This window comes from Notamacropus eugenii, chromosome 7 (assembly GCF_028372415.1).
Source record: "Notamacropus eugenii isolate mMacEug1 chromosome 7, mMacEug1.pri_v2, whole genome shotgun sequence".
Taxonomy (NCBI): domain Eukaryota; kingdom Metazoa; phylum Chordata; class Mammalia; order Diprotodontia; family Macropodidae; genus Notamacropus; species Notamacropus eugenii.
In genome coordinates, this window is record NC_092878.1 from 124608949 (window position 1) to 124632950 (window position 24002).

General features: G+C 37.9%; 1 protein-coding gene across 8 annotated transcripts in view; it reads left to right on the plus strand.

Moving 5' to 3' along the window:
* The window catches only part of TBCK (TBC1 domain containing kinase), a 259980-nt gene that overhangs the window by 96633 nt on the left and 139345 nt on the right, over nucleotides 1–24002 (plus strand). For 5 of the 8 annotated variants that reach the window (XM_072625035.1, XM_072625034.1, XM_072625039.1 and 2 more), the window contains exons 15-19: nucleotides 2429–2527; nucleotides 5327–5452; nucleotides 5932–6058; nucleotides 9002–9052; nucleotides 11513–11596. In XM_072625035.1, coding sequence (XP_072481136.1) covers nucleotides 2429–2527; nucleotides 5327–5452; nucleotides 5932–6058; nucleotides 9002–9052; nucleotides 11513–11596 — 487 coding nt within the window. The remainder of the gene's footprint in view (nucleotides 1–2428; nucleotides 2528–5326; nucleotides 5453–5931; nucleotides 6059–9001; nucleotides 9053–11512; nucleotides 11597–24002) is intronic. The other 3 variants (XM_072625037.1, XM_072625040.1, XM_072625038.1) reach the window with 2 other exon arrangements.

Here is a 24002-nt window from a genome sequence, read left to right on the forward strand (position 1 = left end):
AAAAACATATGAGTTTAAAGAGGTTCATCATGTGTTCATGGGACATTGTTGGGGAATAGTGGGAAAGATGAGCAGTTAGGTTGGTGTACCTTTGGGAGCTGTAGTGAGTTTTTGATGGAAGTCATGAGAACTTTCTAAGTGTCTAAGGACACTTAGCCTGCAGGATTGATTGAGATGGAGGAATCAGGATTTGGTGGCACAGAGAATGGAGAGGGAGAAACTTCTGGATAGAAACATTGACAAAGATTAGTTAGACAGCGAAGCATTATTAGAGCGGAAAGAGCCTCAAGATTTAGAATCAAGAGACCTGGTTGAATTATGCCTTCAACTAGCTTTGTGACTATGACCAAGTCATTTAAGCTTTTGGATCCACAGCTTCCACATTTGCAAGATAGCGTTTGGACTGCATACCTGAGAAAGGTGTTATGAGGAGGACACATTTTCACCCCTCAATTGATATATTAATTTGAGTATGTTATTATTATGATTGTGAAAATGAAAAGGATGGGCATGAAAAGACTCCAAGAATGGGAAACTCTATAACCAGAAGATTATTAACATTTTTGACACTGGGAGAAGTAGGAAATGATGAGTTTGAGATAACAAGTCTTCTAAGCAAGAAAGAACATATAAACAGTTGTAGCTAAGGAACAATCAAGGCTAGAGATGTAGACTTCCGAGTCTTTTCCAAGGGGTGCTACTTGAATCTGTGGGATTTAAATGGGTCAAAGACAGTCTTAGAGAGTACTTAGAGTTAAAGTATGGGAGGGTCTAAAGGAGTTGCTAATGCAGACAGAGGAGGAGATAGGAGAGGCAGAAGGACTTTAGAGTAGTATTGTGGAAGCCAGAGATGAGGAGTTAGCCTTAGCAGTATGTCATCCACTGCCTTCTATTAATGAGGAAAAATGTCATCGCTCTAGTCACAGAAAGTGAAGGAGAATTAAGAAGCCTCTTGATGAGGGTGAACAAAGAGAGCGTGAAAGCTGGCTTGAAGCTTGACCTCAGCAAAACTAAGAACATAGCAACTGGTCCCATCACTTCCTGGGAAGTAGAGGGAGAGGAAATGGAAGCAGTGCCAGATTGTATGTTCTTGGCCTCAGAAATCACTTTAGACAGTGACTGTAGTCATGAAATTAAAAAAACACTTTTAGAAGGAAAGCTATGGCCAGTCTGGATGGCATGCTAAAAAACAGAGATATAACCTTGCCAAAAAAGGTCCCTAGAGTCAATGCTATGGTTTTTCCAGTAGCATGTATGGCTGGGAAAGTTGAGTGACACAGAATCGATGCTTTCAAATTGTGGTGCTAGAGAAGATTTTTGGGAGTGCCTTGGACAGCAAGGAGAACAAATAAGTCAATACTTAAAGAAATTAATTCAGAATATTCACTGGAAGGTCAAATACTGAAGGATTAAAAATGATACAGTTCCTGTCCTCAAGGAGATTATATTCTACTAAGGTGATCCGATAAGTACAGTTTTTTAAAAATATGGTAGTATCAGACAAGAGATCCAGACCAAGTGGAAAATTTGAGTACATTAAGACAGTTACAAAAAGTAGCGTACCTATGTACAGTGATTGGATGTAGCCAAGATTTAAATATAGTTTCTTGAAACTAGAATTTATTACTCACCTGCTATATACTGGGCAATGTAAGTTCTAAAGACATGGCTAGGCAGTGGGGTTTTGAAGACATAAGTGGAATTATTGCTGCCCCTATAAGGAGTTTAAAATTCTATAGGACAAGATGACACATAAACTTAAAGGTATATACAGAATAAGTATATGCAAAAACATATCAAATAGCTCTGTGGAAATTTGGTGGTGGAGGCAGTGGCCCTTGGGGCAATCAGGGAAGGCCTTGAAGAGGAAGTTGCATTTGATCTGAACTTTGAAAGAAGTTAGAGATCCTTAGTAGCAGAAGTGAGAAAGTAGCATATCCAGATATGGGGGACAGTCTGTACAAAGGCACAGAAGGAGAAAGAAGATAAAATGTTATGTGTGGAAGTAGGAGGTTTGCCTATACATGGCAAAAATGTTCTCCTGTTATCAATTTTGCCTCCTAGTTCTACCTTCTTTATATTTGCCATCCATCTATCCTTGTTCCTACAGGACTATGCATGCAATTCAGATTCCATTCAACAAATGTTTATTAAATATCTACTGTCTGATAAACAGTGAAAGTACCAAAAATCATACAGAGGAGGTATAAGAATAGGACAGCAAAAACCTTTCTGATCTGGTCACACATGGTTCTTTATTTGGTTCATAAATATCCACGGGTATTAACATCAGTAGTGGCATCGTCAAACACTAAGGGATTTGCGGAAGGTTAATGTCAGCATGTGTTTTCAGAACTGCCTTGGATGAAAGATAGAACTTGGTCATTTGAAACCTTTTTTGTTTTTTTTTTATGTTTTCATTCCATAGGCTTATCCATACAAAAAAAATCAAATCTGGAAGGAAGCCAGAGTTGACATTCCCCCACTCATGAGAGGTTTAACCTGGGCTGCCCTCCTGGGAGTTGAGGTAAGAATAAAAGAGAAAAGAGACAGGTAAGTAATCAAGACTCATCAGAAATACCAGGAAAAGATAAAGGAGAAGAATAAAAAGACTGCTTGTATTCCATCCATTTCAAGTTATTACAAGAGAACACTGAAATACCAGAACAGAGAGCTTGTTGGCAGCTTATTTAAGTTTGTTGCATTTATGTCTGTTACTTATGATTAGATTAATCTAAGCCAAATTAGGGGAAAAAACAATTTATTAGAAAAGTAACAAAATCAAAGTTATGCTGGAATCCTTTAATTAAATTTATTCTGACGCTGAACTTTTTTATGAAGGTATTGTGTAAATTCAAAAAAAAAATCTTGATTCCATTTTAGGATGGGCATTGTGGTATATTGGAATTAGGAAAACCTGGGTCAGATCTTTATATAAGTTCTGTGACTCCAAGTGAGTCACTTAAACTCTCTCAGGCTCAGTTTCCTTATCTGCAAAATGAGGGGATTGGATTCAATGACTTCCAAAGCCCCTTCCAGCTTTAAATCTAAGATTCTATGAAAATAGTAATTTTTTTTAAATGGAATATTTTAATGATTTTTTTCTCAAAAGTTTTATCTGTAAATAGAGGCCATAGTGCTGATCTTGAATCAAGAAGATCTGGGTTCAAACCCTGCTTCAGACACTAACTAGGAGTGAGACCTTGAGCTAGTCACTCAATTTCTCAATCAATTAACTCTTTATATCTTTATTATATTATGTAGGGACTGTGATTTGTGTTGATGGAAGGAGTTTCCATACCAGGGGTTCCCTATTATTCTGAAGTCACAGATCCTTCATGTATTTGCACAATCCTATATATCTTAAAATAATGCTGAGAGTTATGTTAGTGAAACAATCCGTACAAAATCTGCTTGTTCCCAGATTAGTTCTCTTATGTCTTTGACTGGATCTCTTCTGCCACGGTCCATTTCACATTAGGCAAGGTTGCACTCATACATTTTCAGTGTTTCAGTGATTTCATTATGTTAATGGAGAGATGAGAGGCGGCATGCATCCTTCAAGGCTGTTTTTAATGTTAGCGGTTGGGCTATCTAGAGTCATATGGAAAAATAGTCTAAATCACTATTGATTAGAGAAATGCAAATTAAAACAACTCTTAGGCAACACCTCACATCTATCAGGATGATTGGCTAATATTACAGAAAAGGAAAATGACAAATGTTGGAGGAGATATGGACAAATTGAGACACTAATACGTTGTTTGTAGAATTGTAAACTCATCCAACCATTCTGGAGAGCAATTTGGAACTATTCCCAAAGGGGTATAAAACTGTGAGTACACCCCTACTAGGTCTGTATCCCAAAGAAAGTGAAAAAAAGGGGGTGGGGGGAGACATATACATACAAAAATATTTATAGGCAGCTCTTTTTGTGGTGGCAAAGAGTTGGAAGTTGAGAGGATGCCCATCAATTTGGGAATGGCTGAACAAGTGGTGATACATGATTGTGATGCAGCACTATTGTGCTATAAGAAATAACAGGTACAGTGGTTTCAGAAACACCTGGGAAGACTCATATGAACCGGTGCAAGGTAAAGTGAGCAGAGCCAGGAGAACTTTTTACACAGCATAGCAATATTGTACAGAGATAGCTGTGAAAGATGTAGCTATTTTCAGCATTACGTTGATCTAAGACAATTCTGAGGGACTTATGATGAAAAATGCTGTCCACCTCCAGAGAAAGAACTGATGTAGTCTGAATGCAAATCAAAGCATTTTTTTTTACTTGATTTGGGGTTTTGGGGGGTTTTTTGGTCTGTGTTTTCTTTTACAACACGGCTAATATGGAAATATATTTTGCATGACTTCACATGTATAATCTCTATCAATTTGCTTGCCTTCTCAAAGAGGCTGGAGGAGAGGAAGAGAATTGGCAACTCAAAATTTTTAAAAATGAATGTTAAAAATTTTTGCATGTAATTAAGACATTTAATGAAATAAAAAAATATTAGGGAAAAATTATTAGGAATCAGAAGGAAATGGCGAGAGTCAAAGTGATGGACCAACTCCTAGGCAGACCTTTCTCTGACAGTCTTCCTATCACCCTGCATACCTGCCTGTGTTGACTTCTTACTAGACCCATTGGTTGCCCTCTTCCTACCTAATTTGCACCCCCGTGGTGGACATCACCAGCCTCTAATCTTTACAAACATGGTGTTAAGTGTATAGAACCCTGGAATCTTGGAATCAGGAAAAACCTAATTCAAGTTCTCCTTTTGGTTGCTTATGAGCTACGTGACCCTGGGAAAATCATTTAACACCTCTGGGATTCACTTTCTTCCATCTATAAAATGAGGGAGTTGGACTCCTTGATCTCTATGGTCTCTTCCTAATCTAAATTTATGATCCAAATAGCTGTCAGTCTGGTTCCTTCCCTAAACTTCTGTTGACTCCCACTACCTCAAATATACCTGCTGTCATAGTTAATCATTAGCATTATTTCATGCTTGGTCAGACAGACTCTAATCTAAGCATGGAATGGGCTGTTCAGGTTCTGAGAAAAACTTTAGTCTGAATTTAGGTTGGAGTCACTTGTCAAGATTAGGTATTTGTACCTGTGGGCAAAGTCTAACATGTTTTTGCACTTGGGTTTTATGGAGTTTGGAGTGGTGATTGCTGTGTTCACAGGGGCAGGCTCCCACATGTGTGCTGTAATATGCTTTTGAGAAACCTCTTTTAAATGTTCCTAAAGATAGCTTCCATCCATATGTTAGTAGCTGACTAAAAGTTTCTGGAAATAATAGTACTTTTTTTTTATTTTCAGGGCGCCATTCATGCCAAATATGATGCCATCGATAAAGACACTCCAATTCCTACTGACCGACAAGTATGGCTTTATTCTTCATACAGGATCTGGAATATTTCTGCCACGTTTTCAAGTCTTAGAAATGTATAAGAAAAAATCTCCTTCAAAAAATAGCAGTCAGACACAAGCAAAACTCATGGAACCAAGGGCTTCTATAGTATTCAGAACTAAGCCAGGGAAAAATGTCCAAATTAATGAATTGGTTATTTTTTTCCCTAAAAGTTATGTACTTTAAAGAGTCTTACTCTATTTAGAAAAGAACTTGAAAACTATGCTTTTACACACATTATAGTGGTACTGTGTGTCCGTATTACTGGCAGACAGTTATAATTAGGTGTGATGGGATTATAACATTCAGAACACAATGTAGGGCTTTCCGTTTTGTCTCCTAAGTGTAGGTCTCATTTCTTCAAGTATTTAAGTAACAAAGCCATACATATTAACTTTTTCTGTTTCTCAGAGATGACACATTACTGAAAAACACATTCCTTTTCTTGTTGGGGGGTTTATTAAGCATCACTGTGATTAGCCTAATTCTACCCCAAGGATGGACTGTTTTACAGATTGAAGTGGATATTCCACGCTGCCATCAGTATGATGAGCTGCTGTCATCCCCTGAAGGCCATGCAAAGTTTAGGCGCGTATTAAAGGCTTGGGTTGTTTCCCATCCGGATCTTGTGTACTGGCAAGGTAAGGGAGTCGATGCTGTATGTTAGCTGTTCTTGTAAAGCTTTGTAGTAAGTGTGACAGATGATAGAGGGGGGAAAGCGGGAAGAGAGAGACAGCATGCAGTTATCAAGCAGTTACTGTGTACCAGGCATTATGTTGAGTGCTGGAAATACAAATGTAAAAAAGAAAAGACAGTCCTTACTCAAGGAACTTGCATTCTAATGGGGGAAAACAACCCAGAAAAGAGCTGAAAAGTGAGGAAGGGGAAAGCCAGGGAGAGATGAGGCTTCTAGGCCAAGGATCCAGGAGCAGGCCAGCTGGCTGGGGCGCTGGGCAGGAACTCGCCAGTTGGAGGAGGGGACGCAGGAGCAGAGGCATTTCCAGGAGAAGGCGGCCGCAGCGGTAGTGGAGAGCATGACTGGCAGCTTTGGAAACTAAGATCCTAGTGTTTCAGAATTTATTGGAACAGCAGATTTATGACTTTTCCAGTGAGTATGGGAGAAGCCATATTTTTTTTCAGAATTCATTTTAAGAACTTTTCCTCCAGTGTGTGAAAGCTTTGGTCAGTAGCCCAGCACGTGCCAGCGCGGCATGTTATGGAACAAGTAACAAGCAGCTTCGTTAGGGAAATACGATTCAGTTCAATGAGTGTTTAAGCACCTGCTGTGTGTCAGGCATGTGCTAAGTCTTGGGGACAGAAGCACGAAAAAGGACAGTCTCTGCCCTCAACAGTTTGTAATCAGAGGGGAAAGAAAACACAGAAAGGAGACTGAGGATCGAGGGGATAGGGAAGGGGGTGGGGGTGGTTGGAAACCAAGGGATACCAGACGTAGGGCCACGGTGTTTACTGGAGCTGAGCCCTGCAGAGCTGCCAATGGGGAATGGAGAGGGGCCTCTGAGCTCTGAAGGAAGGCTTTGGGAGAAGCTGGTTGTGCACCCTCCAGTCAGGAAGGTGTGGAGTGTCAGTGGCGCAGCCAGCGGTGAGCTGGGGAGGCCAAACAGAACGCTGATGGAACAGGGAGAAGCAGGAAGAGGGAACTAATGCGTTCTACTGCGAAACAATAGACTTTAGTTTTCTTCTTTCAGTGCGTATATGGAAATTGTTTGAAGATGATTTCCTTTCACAGTTATTCCATTCATGTTTGTCAGAAGCAGTGGCCTTGAGGACAGCAACCTAAAAGTGCCTTCTTATGAATCGGGAAGTCCTGGGTTCAAATTTATCCCAGATGAGTAGTACTGATATCATTCAGTTAGTAAGCATTTATCAGAGGTATTCCATGTGCCAGGCCCTTTGCTAGTTGTGGGATCATAGGTATGCCCCACCTTTGCTGAACCTCTGTCCTCATCTGTAAAATGGAGATAATAATACCTGTAATGCCTGTTGTAAAGAGTGGATGTGAGGCTCAGCGGATTGTTAGTGTAACAGCACTTTGCCCTCTTTAAAACACCATACAAATATTAGTGTTCATGAAATTCCCCTGTTGTTTCATCGTTCCAAGTGCCCCGGCTTCTGTGCTCAGTTTTTGTCCCCCATTTCTGTAGTGCCTGCCAAGAGTGAAGGCCAGCCAACTTCCACATGTTAGCCTGTTGCTGAAACAAGTTCTCACACTTCACATCTTCGCCTTACCTTGAGTGGCTTGTATTTCATATGTGGTTATTATTTTCCTTAATTGCATTCCTCTTGGAAGACATAGTTCCTACATTCTAAGCAAACTCTCAGTCAGTCAACAAACTTTTTTCTAGAGGCTTACTCTGTATTCCTGGCACTGTTCTGAGCACTGAGGAAACAAAGATGGGGTGCAGCATTTCTGGGGGTGCTCACTTTCTAATAAGGGATGTAGCATGCAAAACATTCTATGTGCAAGCTACATGCAGTGTAAAGGAAAGGTAGTTTCAGAGGGAAGGCTGGTGAAGAAATGGAGGGACACCAAGATTGTTGCCATTGTTCAGGGGAGAGGTGAGGTGGACCTGAGCTGGGGGGTGCCATGTTCCCTAAACTTGGCACAAGCTATCGTTGATGATCACAGTTGAGTGTAGCTGGATCTTAGAGTGTGTAAAGTACAAGAAGTCTGGGAACTAATGCCTAATAGAGGACTTTTATATTTGATTCTAAATGTAGCAAGGAATTATTCATGTTTATTGAATAAGGGAAGTGGTGATAGGGTCAGATCTGCATTTTAGGAAAATCGCTTGTGTAATTAAGTAGAGGATGGATTGGAGACGGGAATAATTGAGGCAGGGAGACAACTAGAAAGTTGTTGCAGTCATTTGGGGTAGAGGAGGGGATGAGGGCCAGAACTAGGGTGGTGCCATGTTCCCAAACATTGCACAAGCTATCTATCCCTTCATGCCCACAGTTCAGACTTTCTTAATTTCTGCTGCTTACAATCCCTAGTATATTTTTTGGGGAGGCAGTCAGAGTTAAGTGACTTGCCTGAGGTCACACAACTAGTAAGTATTTGAGGTTGGATTTGAACTCAGGTCGTCCTTACTTCAGGGCCAGTGCTCTATCCATTGTGCCACCTAGCTGCCCCTGAGGAACACTAGTGTCAACTGGGTTTCATCTTATACATAAGGTTTTCCTGATGTACCCTACACCCCAAGAGTCAGTATCTCACCCTCCATAAGTGAGCTGGCATTTATTTATTGGGGCACATATAGTGTTCTCCATTGTGAAACATAAGCCCCTCGAGGGCAGAAATTGTTTTTTCTTGTTTTTGTGTCTCTGGTGCCCATTGCAGTGCCTTGCAGATAGTAAGCACTTAATAAATGTGAATTGCATTGAAGATTCCTTTCCAGGCAGAGTGAAGAGTTTTTCAGCACTGTAATCATGAGCTAATACGCCTTTCTGGTTGGATGCTATGAGGGGTGTTTGTTCAGTAGAGTAAGTATGGGTGAAGAGGTTAAGTATATATTCCTGTACTTCCTTCAGACTAGATTTATGAGTGTTCTTTTCCCTCTTAGGCCTTGATTCTCTCTGTGCTCCATTCCTATATTTAAATTTCAACAATGAAGGTAAGCATCTTTATGTTTTGAATAATGTATTTATAATTCTTAATACATTTGTATCAAGTGTCTCACCCGTAATGCCAGATTGAAAGCTGTTGTTCAATTACTGTGGCACTTTCCTCTAAAATACTGTACTGTCCTGATAGAATTACTGTACTTGCCTAAGACCCTTTGTTATTGACCAGAAAGTTAAAAACTCATGGGAGAATATGGCCTACACTCTCAAACGTTTGCAGTATGCCATTTCATCAATAGGCCTTTTGAGTAGGAACCTGTGTGCAGAGCCTAATTTCCTAGAAAGCTTTTAGGTGTTTCACAGAATCTCAGTTGGAAGGGATCTCAGCAGCCATTTACTGTAACATGTATGTGAGCAAAACCTGATAAGTGATCATTCATCTTTTCCTGGAGAATTTTCAATAAGGGGGGAAAACACTTGGCCCATGCTAGCTCAGAATGTAAGGAAATTTGCCATTTGTAAATCAGAAACTTACCTCTCTTCAACTTTCACCCGTTGTCACTTGTTTTGTCCTCTCTGCCAACTGCTTTTACTCCATAAACTTTCAAATAGTTGAAAACAAGTTTCATGTTCCCTTCTAAATCTTCTCTTTTTTCCATAGGCTTACAGTCCCTAAATTCCTTTAGCCAGTCCTCATAGGACATGATCTGAAGGATGTTTACCATCCTAGTGACTTTTCTTTAGATGCTATCCAGAATAACAATGACCTTCCACAAATTTGATTTCTTAGTTTTCAATTCAGTGCTTTAGTTATGGTCTGACCGAGACAAAATACAGTGCAACTATGGTCACCTCATTGCTCTTAAATAGTATACCTCACTTTGTCAACCTAAGATTGCTTTGCTTTTTTGTCTACTGCTATCTCATTGTTGCCTGGTATTAAATTTGCAAGCTATTAAAATCTTAAGATATTCTTTTCAAAATTTTTGCAACAAGTATCCTCTGATAAAACCCTCATTTCTCAAATATAGAGAGAATTGAGTCAAATTTATGAAATTACCAGTCATTCCTCAATTGATAAATGATCAAAGGATATGAACAGGCAGTTTTCAGATGAAGAAATCAAAGTTATCTGTAGTCATATAAAAATGTTCTGAGTCACTATTGATTAGAGAAATGCAAATTAAAACAACTCTGAGGTACCATTTCACACTTATCAGATTGGCTAATGGGACAGAAAAGGAAAATGTTGGCTGTTGGAGGGAATGTGGAAAAACAGGATCACTAATGCACTGTTGGTAGAGTTGTGAACTGATCTAAACATTTTGGCGAGCAATTTGGAACTATGTCCAAAGTGCTATAAAACTGTGCATATCCTTTGATCCAGCAATACTGCTACTAGGTCTGTATCCCAAAGACATACCAAAAAAAGGGGAAAGGACCTATTTGTACAAAAATATTTTTGTGATAGCTAAGAATTGGAAATCAAAGGGATACCTATAAGTTGGGGAATGGCTATAAACAAGCCGTGGTATATTATTGTGCTATAAGAAATGACAAGCAGCTCAAGTCAGAAAAACCTGGAAAAGCTTGCATGAACTGATGCGTAGTGAATTGAACAGAACCAGGAGAATGTTGTACACAGTAATAGCAATGTTATTTGATGAAGAACTGTGAATGACTTAGTTATTCTCAGCACCACGATGATCCAGGACAATCCCAAAGGTCTGTTGATGAAGCATACTATCCACCTCCTGAGAAAGAACTGATGTTATTTGAATACAGACTGAAGCATACTATTTTTCACTTTCTTTCATTATTTCTTTTGAGTCTTCTTGTACAGAATAACTAATATGGAAGCATTTTCCATCTTGCATATGTGTAACCTATATTTGATGGCTTACCATCTCAGAAAGGGGAGACAAGAGGAAGGAATAGAATTTGAAACTCAAAACTTGAAATAAAATGTTGAGAACAATTTTTAAAAGTTTTTTTTTCAGATGAACATCTTTCCAGCAACTTTTGTTTTTTATGAAATTGATTTTTTTAGCCCAAATGTGAGTCATTATGTTCAGCTCTTTTAAATTCTATCTTATTAGATTCATCAGAGCAAGCCTGTCAAGTTCTTTTTTGGTTGCAATTTCTGTCATCTCTTGCGTTTCCTATCTTTTTCACAATTATGTCATATCCACACTTGAAAGATATTATACCTTGGACTTTATCCAGATCATTGGTATAAAGATTAAATAACCCCAGGATAAGTACAGATTCCTGGGCCACTCTGTGGTGACCTTCCAAATTGATAGAACCATTAATAACTGCTCCTTGAGTTCAGTCACTTAACAAGTTCTTAATCTGCCTAATGCTCTTTCTTTCCCCCAAGAACAACATGAAAAACTTTATCAAATGATTTTCTCAAATAGATGTAGACTATGTGCAATACTTCTCTGGGCTAGACCTCTTTCATGTCCCTTTGTCTAATTTATTATATGCCTTTTCTCAATTTTTAGCTCTTGCTTATGCTTGTATGTCCGCTTTTATTCCAAAATACCTGTATAACTTCTTTTTGAAAGACAACTCGCATGTCATACAAGGTAAGTGAATAGCTTTCCTATTTTTTATTTATAAGTAAACAATATTAACAATAATGATAATAACTGGCCCTTAATTAGGACTTTAAAAATGGCAAAATAGCATATGTATTTTGTATTTATGGATGTGCTGGAGAAGGAAATGACAAACTGCTCCATTATCTTTGCCAAGAAAACCCCAAATGGGGTCACAAAAGGTCAGATATGACTGAAACAACTGAACACATTTATGTGTGTCTATGTTATATTACATTATATTAAATTTTATTGTACTCTATATTATATTATTATTTTAATTATTTCATTTGTACCTCACAACACTCTTACTATAGCCTTTATTTTCTCTATTTTACCAAGATAACTACAGGATATTAAATTTGGGGAGTGGGGCATAATTCTTGAAGACTGGCTACTAAGCCTTAGAAGGTTTACTGGTAGAAGTACCCACTCTGATGAAATCACAAATCTTGAATTATTGAAGTAATCAATGACTATTTATTTAGCTCTTATATACTAAGTAGCTGGGAACACAAAAGCTAAAGCAAAACAGTTCCTGTCCTCAAGGACCTTACATTCAAATAGAAGCAGCAACATAAGAGTGTGTGTGTGTGTGTGTGTGTGTGTGTGTGTGTGTGTGTGTGTGTGAGAGAGAGAGAGAGAGAGAGAAAGAGAGACTGTATAGAATATCAACAGCAGTCATTTATGTGTACAAAATAAATGCAAAGAAGTTTGAGGAAAGTGGACGCTTGTCAGTTGGGAGATTCGAGAAAGGCTTTTTTAGAAGGAGGTATTGAGTCTACATAAGCGTCCCAGTGCCAAGTCCTGAAGGCAGAACGTGGAGCTTTGTATATGAGGTGCAAAGCTGACTAGTGACTGGGTTGCAGAGGGAAGAAAGAAGAAAGCGAAAGAGGAAGGGAGGGAGGACTGAGCTTTGCTGGGTTTTAGGGGTCATGCTAAGGACTTAGCCCAGGATAGAGCCAAATTTTTACAACATTTTGACATGTACAAAAATACTTTTCTTACACTATCTCATTGAAACTGACAGCTATCCCTAGAGACACATTGTGCAGGCATATCATCATCCTCATTTTGCAGATCAAAAAATTAAGTTCCAGAGGTATTGTTACTCATTGATGATAATGTAATTATTATGTTTCACAGGCAGAATTCAAACCTGGGTCTCATAAATAGAAATGGATTTAAAACTTAAATTCTTTTTAGGACTTTCAAAGGACTGTGTGATTTGGACATTGTTAATTATCATATAAATTCAGTTTAGATCAGATAAAACCCCCCTACCCAATTTAAAGTATGTGGAGAGTATTCAAATATCACTGTCTGTCATTAGAGCAAACTGCTTCCTTAAGAGCCCTCTTCATACAAATGGCTTTCCATGCATGTGTTAAAATTATGCAAGAGTCTGCCACAAGAGGCAATCTAAGTTCAGTATTCTCTCAAGTATCAAAATCAGGTGAAATTCATAACAAATACACCGCACACACACACACGCGCGCACACACGCACACACACGTGCGCACACACACACACACACACACACACACAAACACACACTACAATAGAGGATGCTCTCGCTGAAGAGGTTTTCCCAAGTGACACTGGTGTTCTAAAGATGCTCCTCTTTGCAGATGATATTGTATTGATGACATCAAGACTTCAAACATTTCACAGCTTCCACAACAAACTACACAGCCATTCAGAAGAGATCAGACTAACCATCTAAACTAGTAAAATACAAATGGGTGGAAAAAAGTGTCTTGGAGGATGACTAGGCCACTCTCTTCATTTTTGCATATACCTTGGATAGGCCACTATATGATGAGCTGGGCCCGGAATTGAACAAGGGAATTCACATTAGGGAAACTGTGCAGCATTTTCGTTGACTCCTTGTTACCTTAAAAGTCCTAATACTTAACAGCAGTTTTTTTCCCCAAGAATGCAGTATTAATATGCATCTCATGAAGACACCATGGTGTCAGAAGAATCACAGTTTTAGTTAGTAACAGAAAGCTGTTCTTAATAGGGGGGATGGGTGCAAGATCAAAGATATCATGACGGACTTCAGGTACATCCCCTTGTCACTTTGGTCAGGAATTCCCTTGGCCTTCGGTTCTCATCTGTAAAATTAGAGTTATCACTTCTTTCTCTAAATGCATAACCCTACGATCCATTATCAGTTAATCAAGTGATATCAAGTTAGGAGGAATGTGCAGCAATGTGATGTGCAGCCTGTTATGTAGCAACAAAATATTAAAAGACTAGAGGAAGGTACATTTGATGGCTCCTCGATGGAAGATTTATAGATAAACATTAATAAGAATCATGCAGGATGAGAATGTGTTAATTTTTGCACATGGAAGGAGTACTTGATCTGAGCACGATCATGATTTCATCAAATTTTTTTTTCATTTCAGCATTATTTACATGATAGTGAGAAAACACTTATATGTTTCTCCAACCGTTATGTTATTTTTTTCCTGCAAACAAAATGAGTTAGTGCCATTTAATACTTACCTACAAAATAGAAGCTAGAAATGCAGTTTTTAGTACTGAAGTGTGAGCTCTGTTAACTTGTAAAATCTGACTATGTGACTTGAAGTGAATGTGTTTTTAGCTTTTAAATTAAGATGAAAGATAACATTCAGAAAGTGAAAATAATCAATGGGAAACTTTCCTTTCTAAACTATTTATAATTATCACACTGGAATAAGGTTATAATTGGAGTTTTAAAAAGACAACCCAGTAAGTCTTTGTTGAGCATGTATTGTATGTATATACAGGGTCCTTGAAGGGAGATAAGAAAGATCAAACATAGTTATAGAACAGATTTAGAGTCAGAAGAGACCTTGGATATCATTTAGTCCAACCCCTATGTTTTATAGGTGAAGAAACAGAGAAGCACCTTGGTCCTTCAAGAACTTATGGAATATTACGGATGAAATCCGTGGGCCACTATATAAACAATCACAGAATTAATTAAAAGGGGAAGAGTTGAATGTGATTAAATACTCTCAGTCTGGACAATAGATGGAGTTAATTTAAGATAGTTTTCTGAAAGACAGCCAAGAACCATGAAATGAGGAGATTAGTTTGTAACAGGGAGACTCTGGTCAATTCTCTACATTAAAGTGATTTTGATAACATATCAGAGATTGAAGAACATTCATTTTCAAAGGATAGCCTAAGCCTACTTTGGAGGGCATGAGTTGTCTTACAAGTCTGTGGTTTGTGTACTGTTTACAGCTCTTATCCATGCCTTGAATTGCCGAGCTGAGGGCATGTTAATAAGTTTGCTGTAACACCATGTTAAGTGCGTTGAAAGCATTGAAGTATCCATGGTTTTAGGGAAGTAAGCTGGTAGCTAGGGCCTAATGCCAAACTTTTAAGGTAGAAAATGGAGAATGCTTAAGTTAGCCTTTACATAGGAGAAAGGAAATGAACAATGCTAGATGAACAATTTCTTGTTATTATAAAAAAAAGTTATGGGTTGCTTAATGGGACTGCGGGGCAGAAATGATCCTTTCTCATATTTGGCCTTTGTCAGGGGCTCTTTAAAGACTCAAATACAGCTTAGAGCTATATTAAACAACAGAAATAGAACTTAGGAGAAAAAGTTACAAAATTGGGAGTGATTAGGCCTATGACATTTCTGGAATGGTTTCCATAAAGATTAGGAAGGGAACGCTACTAGATAACCAAAGTCCTTATTGATCCTAGGACCCTTATTCTTTCCTGGGTCTGTTTTTTCCATCTGTCTTTCCTCTCTGTGTTCTCACAAACAAAAATGTAGCATCACTGGTAATACTGTCTTTTAAAATATCTTTAATATTCACTGCCACTCAAATTGATCAAAAATCAAAAAGAAATCTGAGTTTGTAGCATGTTCCCCTCTGGCATGACATGATTAATACCTCTGATAGTCCCTTTATACCATGAGTTATTTTTATTTTTTTCATTGATTTTGTATTTTTCTTCATGAGTTATTTTTAAAACATGTGCAAAGTGCAATTGTGTTTCAAAGCTGTTGCAAAGATTTTGATTGGAGATTACCTTTTTCTAGTATTTTTTTCCACTTTCAAAAGAATGATTTCCTACTTGGGAATTAGTTTAAGGGCCACCAAGCATGCAAATTAAAATAAAATTTACATTATTGAAAAGGAATTTGTTATCACCAGTTGAATAGTAGAATAATAATTAACAAGTGCTTTTGTAAAAAGGCATATGCAAATGGACAGTCTTTGCTTCCTTATTTCTTTTCTTTTTAAAGTAACATTTTGAGCAGAAGTATCTAGGAAATTGTGGGGCAAGCTTTAGTACAGATTTTCCAAAAGGATTTTAATCCTGTGTGTATTGTAGGTTAACAATTCAATTGATCCTATCTTTTTATATCCATTTTATAGTCTATCTGACCAATTAATGTTTATTTTGCAAAATACCCTTTAGTTTTCTCACTTATCACAATCTGATAAAATTTGCACTTGAAATGCGAGATTTTATGTTTAACTTTGAAACTATTTCACTGGTTTGTTCTCTTTAATAATTGAATAAACACTATTTAAAAATGTTTTTGACTAATTTAGAATCACAAAAGATGGTTCACTTTTCCCAAAAAGTGAAAAGTTGCTTTAAGAAACAACTTGGGAAGAATATTTCATCTCTCTACTTATATGCCAGCATTAGAAATCTTTAGCTCTTCCCTACTTATTGCCCTGTTAATTAGAAAAGCATTGCTGTAATACATGTAAAACAGAGACATTACCTCTTTCTCGAAGTGGTCAGTGGATTCTTTCAATACCTATTTTGCCCTCTATTTCCAGGATATCATGGCAGTTTTCCTTGATCATTTCTTGAAAGATGCTGTCCAGATTCTTTTTTTGATCATGGCCTTTAGGTAGTCAAATAATTCTTCAAGTTTCTCTCCTGGAGCAATTTGGAACTATGCCCAAAGGGCTACAAAAATGTGCAATACTGCTTCTAGGACTATATCCCCAAGAGATCATAAAAATGGGAAAAGGTCCCACATGTGCAAAAATATTTATAGCAGCCCTCTTTGTGGTGGCCAAAAGCTGGAAATCAAAGGGATGCCCATCAATTGGGGAATGGCTGAATAAATTGTGGTATATGAATGTAATGGAATACTATTGTGCTGTAAGAAATGATGAACAGGAAGACTTCAGAGAGGCCTGGAAGGACTTATATGATCTGATGCTGAGTGAAAGAAGCAGAACCAGGAGAATGTTGTGCACAGCAACGACCACAGTGTGTGAGATTTTTCTGGTAGATTTGGAACTTCATTGCATTGCAAGGACTTAAAAAATTCTCAGTGGTCTTTTAAGGCAAAATGCCTTGCACGTTCAGAGAAAGAACTATGGAATTGGATCACAGAATGTAGCAGATCATTTTCTTTTGTATTTCGTTTTGGTTTGTTATATGATTTCTCCCATTCATTTTAATTCTTCTACACAACATGACTAGTGAAAATATATTTAATAGGAATGTATGTATAGAACCTATATGAAATTGTATGCCATCTCGGGGAGGGAAATGGGAGGGAGGGGAAAAGAATAATCTAAGTTATATGGTAGTGATTGTAGAACACTGAAAACAAATAAAATTAATAGAAAAAAATTAAAAAAGATTATTTAAAAAAAGTATCTCTCCTGGAACTGTTTTCCAGATCAGTTGTTTTTCCAATGAGGTATTTTACATTTTCTTCAATTTTTTTCATTCTTTTGATTTTGTTTGATTCTTCCTGTCTCATAGAGTCATTAGCTTCCATTTGCCCAATTCTAATTTTTAAGGAATTTTTTTCTTTAGTTAGCTTTTGTACCTCCTTTTCCATTTGGCCGATTCTATTTTTTTAAGAAATTATTTTCTTCAGTCGATTTTTATGCTTTTTTTCCCCAAGCTGTTAGCTTTTTTCATAAATCTCCTACATAACTGATTTTTTTCACCAATTTTTCACTTACCTCTTATTCATGATTTTTTAATCACGTATAAGCTCCTTTTTGAGCTCCTCCAAAGAGGACTTTTGGGCCTTGAAATCAGTCTCTTTGAGGCTTCACAGGTAGACATTTTGACATTGTTATCTTTCTCTGAGTTTGTGTTTGCATCTTCCCCAACACCATAGTAGCTTTCTACGGTCAGGGCACTTTTCTGTTTCTTACTCATTTTTTAGCCTATATCATGAATTAACTTTGAGATCTGCTCCTGGGACACAGCGGATATTGTCCCAAGCTTCTTATGCTGAGGGCCAGGAGCTTTCCACTCTGGGGCTTCAGGTGCTGGACTGTGCTCGGGTGGCCTGGCCTAGTTGCTCCTGTTGTGTTGGGGTACTGGGGCTCATAATTGCCTTCTGGGCTGGGGTTGGAGGCCTCACAACTAGCCGGCTGTTGAGCCAAGATCACAAGGCCATGGTTTCTGATCTGTGCCGTGGCTAAAAGCCTCCCACTGACTTGCCCAGACACCGTCTATGCTGGGTTATGCTCCTCTTTTACTGAAGCTAGACAGAACTTTCCTGAAGTTCTTCTAAGTTATCTTAAGTTGAAAAATTGTTTCACTCCATCTTTTTCTGTCCCTCCAGAATCCATTTAGAGACTTGATTTAACATTGTATCTAAGGGAAACTAAGGAAAGCTCAGGCAACTTCCTGGCTTCTTTCCACCATCTTGGCTTCATGCCCTACCCCCCACATTCCCAGGCATTACCTAAATAATAAAGTTAGAATGACCTAATAATAGAGACACAGCAAAATGGCATTCTGGGAGTCAAGGAGACACAAGTTCATGTTCTGCTTGTGTTACCGTGGGCAAATTTCTTTACCTCACAGTGCTCATAGATTTCTCTCAAAGACCATAATCTAAACCTGTCCATAGAGGGAGTTTCTACTCTAGGAATACCCACACACACAAATGATAATACTGGTGCATACCATGTCCTCCCCTTACACACACACACGCACATGCACGCACACACACACATATGCAAACACATGCACTGTAACAGTTGCTTTTAATAGTTTCAAATGCCTTAAATTCTCCCTGCACAATTTTTTCTTATAGTTTGGAAAAATCAGGTGTCACAAGAATGGATAAAATTAAATTTGAAGGCAAATTGCACAGTTGCCTATGCATTTAATCTTTTAATTGATGTTAGAGAAATGACTGATTACCCCATTCTCTGTCAACTTAAACAGATACTTAAGACTTTCATTGTTATGTCATTTGCACACTAATGAAAGGCTCCATTTTTGAAGTTTGACCTGAAAAATAATGTTTTAAGTACTCACGAATGATTCTGAATTGCTATGTGTACTTTATCCGCAAATATTCATCTGTGCGGATGAAGAAAAGCAGGTGTCCTCAACCTTTCCTGCTTCATCTCTTAGGTACCAAGAAGGGATGTGTTTGAAAAGGTGCTAATTTTCAGACCTCAATTAGGATTCATCCATCTTATTCCTAATATCAAATAATAGATAATAACTCACCCACACAGCCCTGATTAAAGTAACTTGATACTAGATATTATTGCCCTCTAGTTTAGATTCATAAGCAGGCTGGAAAAGTTTTTTGATGAGATTTTCAGAAACGTTGTAAAATAACCTAATATCCAGTAGGATGTGGCCTTTTGAAGCCAGGAGGCCATTCAGATATTAGGGACAGGAACTAGTTTGTGGTTCTTACCCAAGTGAGGCCCATAGCTTTTTATAGAAAAAAAAATACAATGCAGGAAAAATATCTTGATGTCATTATGGATGGAACATGAGTGTTGGGATCTGAATGGTGATGAACTATGCCTGGGCAGGCCAAAGAAATACAAGTGGAGGTCTGTAATGATCCTGGTGTGCAGACCAGGTGTTCAACCTGGGTATGGGACAACAGAATGATCAGTTGTAAATGTAGAGCAGGAAGGGATCTTTGAGGTCATATAATTCAACTCTCTTAGTCTGGAGGTAAGGGAACTAAAAATTTAGAGGGGAAATAACTTTCCCAAGATCAAAAAGGGACAGAGTAGAAGAACTGGGTTTGAACATCCAATTCCTTTAATTTCATATCCAGCACACTTTCTGTGGCCCTATATTATGCTGCTATTAAATGATTCCCAATATCAGGAGAATTGGAAACAAAATAAAAGGCAACAATTATACAAAATCATGATGTCTCCTCAGCTTGGCTAGTGAATGTCTTTCTGGTTGCTATACCTGAGCTAAAGCACAGTAGAATGGAAGAAGAGGGGAAACATATTATTTTTAGTATGTACAGACTTTGGTCTCCATCAGCTGGGTGTTACTGTATGTGAGTTTTCTGGAAATTACTGGTATGATTACAGCTTTGGATAGTGCTGGAAAGGACATTAGAGATAATCTAATTCCATCATTTTATAGCTTAGGGATTGTAGCAGCCATTATGGATATGCAGGCATATTTCCAGGGTAAATTCAGAAAATATAAACTTTCTTCCTCAAAGACAGAACCAAAATATTTATTCAGATACCAGAAAGCCATTTCTACCATGGTAACAAGGAAGTTTGTACTCATTACCAGTGGAGGGAGGACCACCATCCCCAAGCTTCCTTTCATCAGGCCTCCCCTCAAATAAGCTCCCTTAGGCAAAATGCCCCTCTCTCACCCCCAGCTGCTTTGCTCTGCCTGCTCCCTCCCAGCTCTTATTGCACCCTTCCTGCTCCACCCATTTAACAAGCTCCTTCATCATGGGCTCCATGTGATTCAGGCTGTGGGCTGGACCAGAGCTCAAAGCAGGTCTCATGGGCCTATTAAGGGGCAGAGATCTTCAAATTTCCCTTAACATTACAGGGATCTAAAATCTCACCTAAGTGACTGTTAAACCCTGCAAAGTCTTGGAGCCAGTGATCAAATGTGCTGGATAAAAATGAGACTGTGTGCTCAAATTGCTTTTTTATCATACAAAAGAGATACTTGTTTGGGGGTAGTCATCATATATTCCCTTTAGGACCCACAACATTAACATATATGAGAATGGTGGTGACAATGGAAATCAAAGGATTTATTTTTCAAACAAGTTTGCAATTCTCAAAAAACCTGAGTTGGGTGACTAAGGAAACCTGTCCAAAGATGTAGAATGCTTTGACCACAATAGGAATAAGAGAATAGGAGTTGAGTATGGCTTATTGCAGATCTCTCACAAAGCCCAAGAGGGATTTTTCAATTGCTGGTGTCACTTGAAAAACTGTGTAAGGAATGGGACTTACAGAAGTCACCCCAAAGAATCCATCTTCTTCAAAGCTCTGACCTTTTACTCTCTCACATATGTAAGGACTGACAGAGGTCTCCTGAGTCCTTGTCTAGTTATCCAAAAGAACCAGCTGGCAGGATTTCTAATGGGAAGTGATTTAATTTGGGTTCATCTGCAGGGCAATCACTTGGCCCCCTTTTACAGTGTTATGAGTCACAGATGCCTCATAGTGCCTTGTTTTTTGGCTAACAGTTCACAAGGGATTTGTGAATATATGCATCTATATCTGTACTTCCCATCTCCAGAACAAGTTGGCAACTTAATGGAAAATAACAAACAGTCACATAGCTGAGAAATTCACTTTTTGATCTATGACAGCAAAGTAACTAGCCTGCCTTAAATATGTCACTTCAGTCCCTCATCTCATTCCTACTCCCACTAAAACAATGATAGTTGAAAGTTTGATCAGAAGGGAAAAAATAAGGTTGACCATGTGGGACTTCCTGAAATCTTTAGTTCTTTATCTGTTATGTGAAAGTGTATATTGGAATAAACAGATGTCTTTGCTTTAAACAATTGCTTGCACGCACACACACACACACACACACACACACGTAAATGTAATGTCAATGTGAAAATCCTTACATTACATTCCCTTCAGATTTCCTTTTTAAAAAGATATGAAAGATAAAGGATAGTTTTAAATGACAGAATTGCCATTTTTGGAAAGATTAAAAGCAATTATACTGTTTTCTTTTGGCACATAAAATACTGAAAAGAGATGAGAGGAAGTCTGTTGAATAATGCTCCAGGTATTTAGTCTTTTTCTTCATTACAAGGAACTAGATGAAATTAAAATGCAAAAATATTCAAAATGGTTAGTAGAAATAGTTTGGGTTTTGTGCAATAAATAACATAGAACTTAATCCAGTACATACTGCTAAAGTTAAAAAGAAACTGAGAATAATGACAGCACCTACCTCCAAAAGTTGTTTGAGGACAAAATGAGATCACTTTGGTAAAGCTCTTTGCAAACCTCAGAGCTCTATATAAGTCATCATTATTTAGGGCACCAGATACCTCCTATGGCTAATGCAAATACATCTCTTAGTTCCACTGAATGGGAAACATGTTAAGGTCAGAGAGGCATGGGATAGCCGCAGAGAGGGATTTCACCTCTCATTGGGGAGAAAAATATGTTCAGCTTCCTCCATGAAATTTTTTAATACCTTTCTGCAGCAGTTTTAATGTGATAAGATGCATTGTATCTGATTATATCATTACAATTTTATCACCTTTTCTAGAAAGCTTTGCAAAGTGCAAGGCTGGAATCCATCTTCTTTCAGAGTCTATTGTGAGCAACTAAAGTTTATACTAAAAATGTTTTAAAATAAAGTTTATGCTAGCCTTATTTCTTTATATGAAGCAAGATGGAAGACCAGTTAATGGTTTATAGATATAGAATATCAAAATGTAGAGAGAAATACTACATATGATAGAGTGTCAGGCAGCAATGTTTGGCTGAACCTAAAAGATAGATTTGTATAAGGGATTATGTGTCTTCAGTAGACTCTTAATTAGCCATGTAATCCTACACAGTAATTATATTTTATGAGCCTGGCTAGTAAAATAAGGTTGATATTTAACAAACTGGAGAATATCTGTGCAGAAATGCCCTAGGCATGAATTTCTTGTTAAAATGAAATGTATTTCTTAGAAGCTAATAACAATTCAGCTTTCACAGCATACAGCTGAATTTATGTGATTACTGACTTTACTTACCTCTAGCTTCTGGGTAAATTGACTTCAAATTTGCTATTGCTAATTGTATGGAGAAGGAAACTAGGGGAACCTTAAACCTGGCAGGTCCTTAAGACTTTTAGATCTGCAGTGCCGTACATCACTCATTAAAATCTATAAATGAGATCCCCGTTAGAATGTGAACTCCTGAGGTCGGAGACTATATTTCCCTTTCCTTCTATCCCCAATGCTTAGCATATGCCTGACATACAGTCATATAGTAATGGCAATTTATTAAGTTTGTAGACTTGAAAAAAGTAAGTGGGTGTCTAGAGTGAATAGTTAAAAAGTTGAGTAACTACTCCTTTCAGATATGATTTAAGTATCTACATGTTCCCACAATAGATCCCAAATTCAGTTGGACTGCTGTTATTATGCTATACAGTATTTACATGTCTTCTTGACTCCATTTTCCCATGCGTAAGATGAGTGATGATACGTAAGGCACACCTACTGTTATGAGAATTGGTGAACAATTGTAAAAGACATTGTTTCCTCAGAAATAAGACAGAGGAAAAATAGAAGTTTGCTGGGAGAATTAGAGGAATTCAGGAATAAGCCTTGGAAAGGGAATTGTGAAATATTAAAGCAGAGAGATGCAGACTGATAGGAACTGCTCTCAGGAATTTTAGAGATCGGTTTAATTAGATAAAGCTTGATTTGAGAAGTGAAACCAGTTTTAATGAAGGCAGTTGTAAACAGCTACATAAATCTAAGTTAATTTTTCATCATATTGGTGTCCTTTCAACCTAAAAACAAGAAGTCATGGTGTATTGCTTCTAGAGGCCCTCAAGTTCCCCTCCTCACTTCTGCCCCACTCCAGATGTGCCAGAGCTACTCTTAACAAGTCAATTATGTAAGGAGAGCATTTTCCTCAACTCTATGAGAAATGGTGATATTGTTGGGGTAGGAATTAGTCTGGTTGAGATTTGTTGATAGAAATTAACTAATGATATGCCAAATGCAAATACTTAGATTTATGTAAATTAAAAGTGAAAAGATTGAGATTTATTCAGATTATCTTCTTAGCAACTATAAAAACTTCTGTATTGATGTAATAAAAATCAAGAAAAGTTTTGTTTTAAGAAAAATTCACAAACAGTCCTCACACACTGTGGCTATTACTGTGTACAGTGTTCTCCTGGTTCTGCTCATTTCACTCAGCATCCATTTATATAAGTCCTTGCAGACCTCTCTGAAGTCCTCCTGTTCATCGTTTCTCATAGCACAATAGTATTCCATTATATTCATATACCACAACTTGTTCGGCCATTCCCCAATTAATGGGCATCCCTTCAATTCCAGTTCTTGGCCACCACAAAGAGAGCTGCTATAAATATTTTTGTACATGTGGGGCCTTTTCCCATTTTTATGATCTCT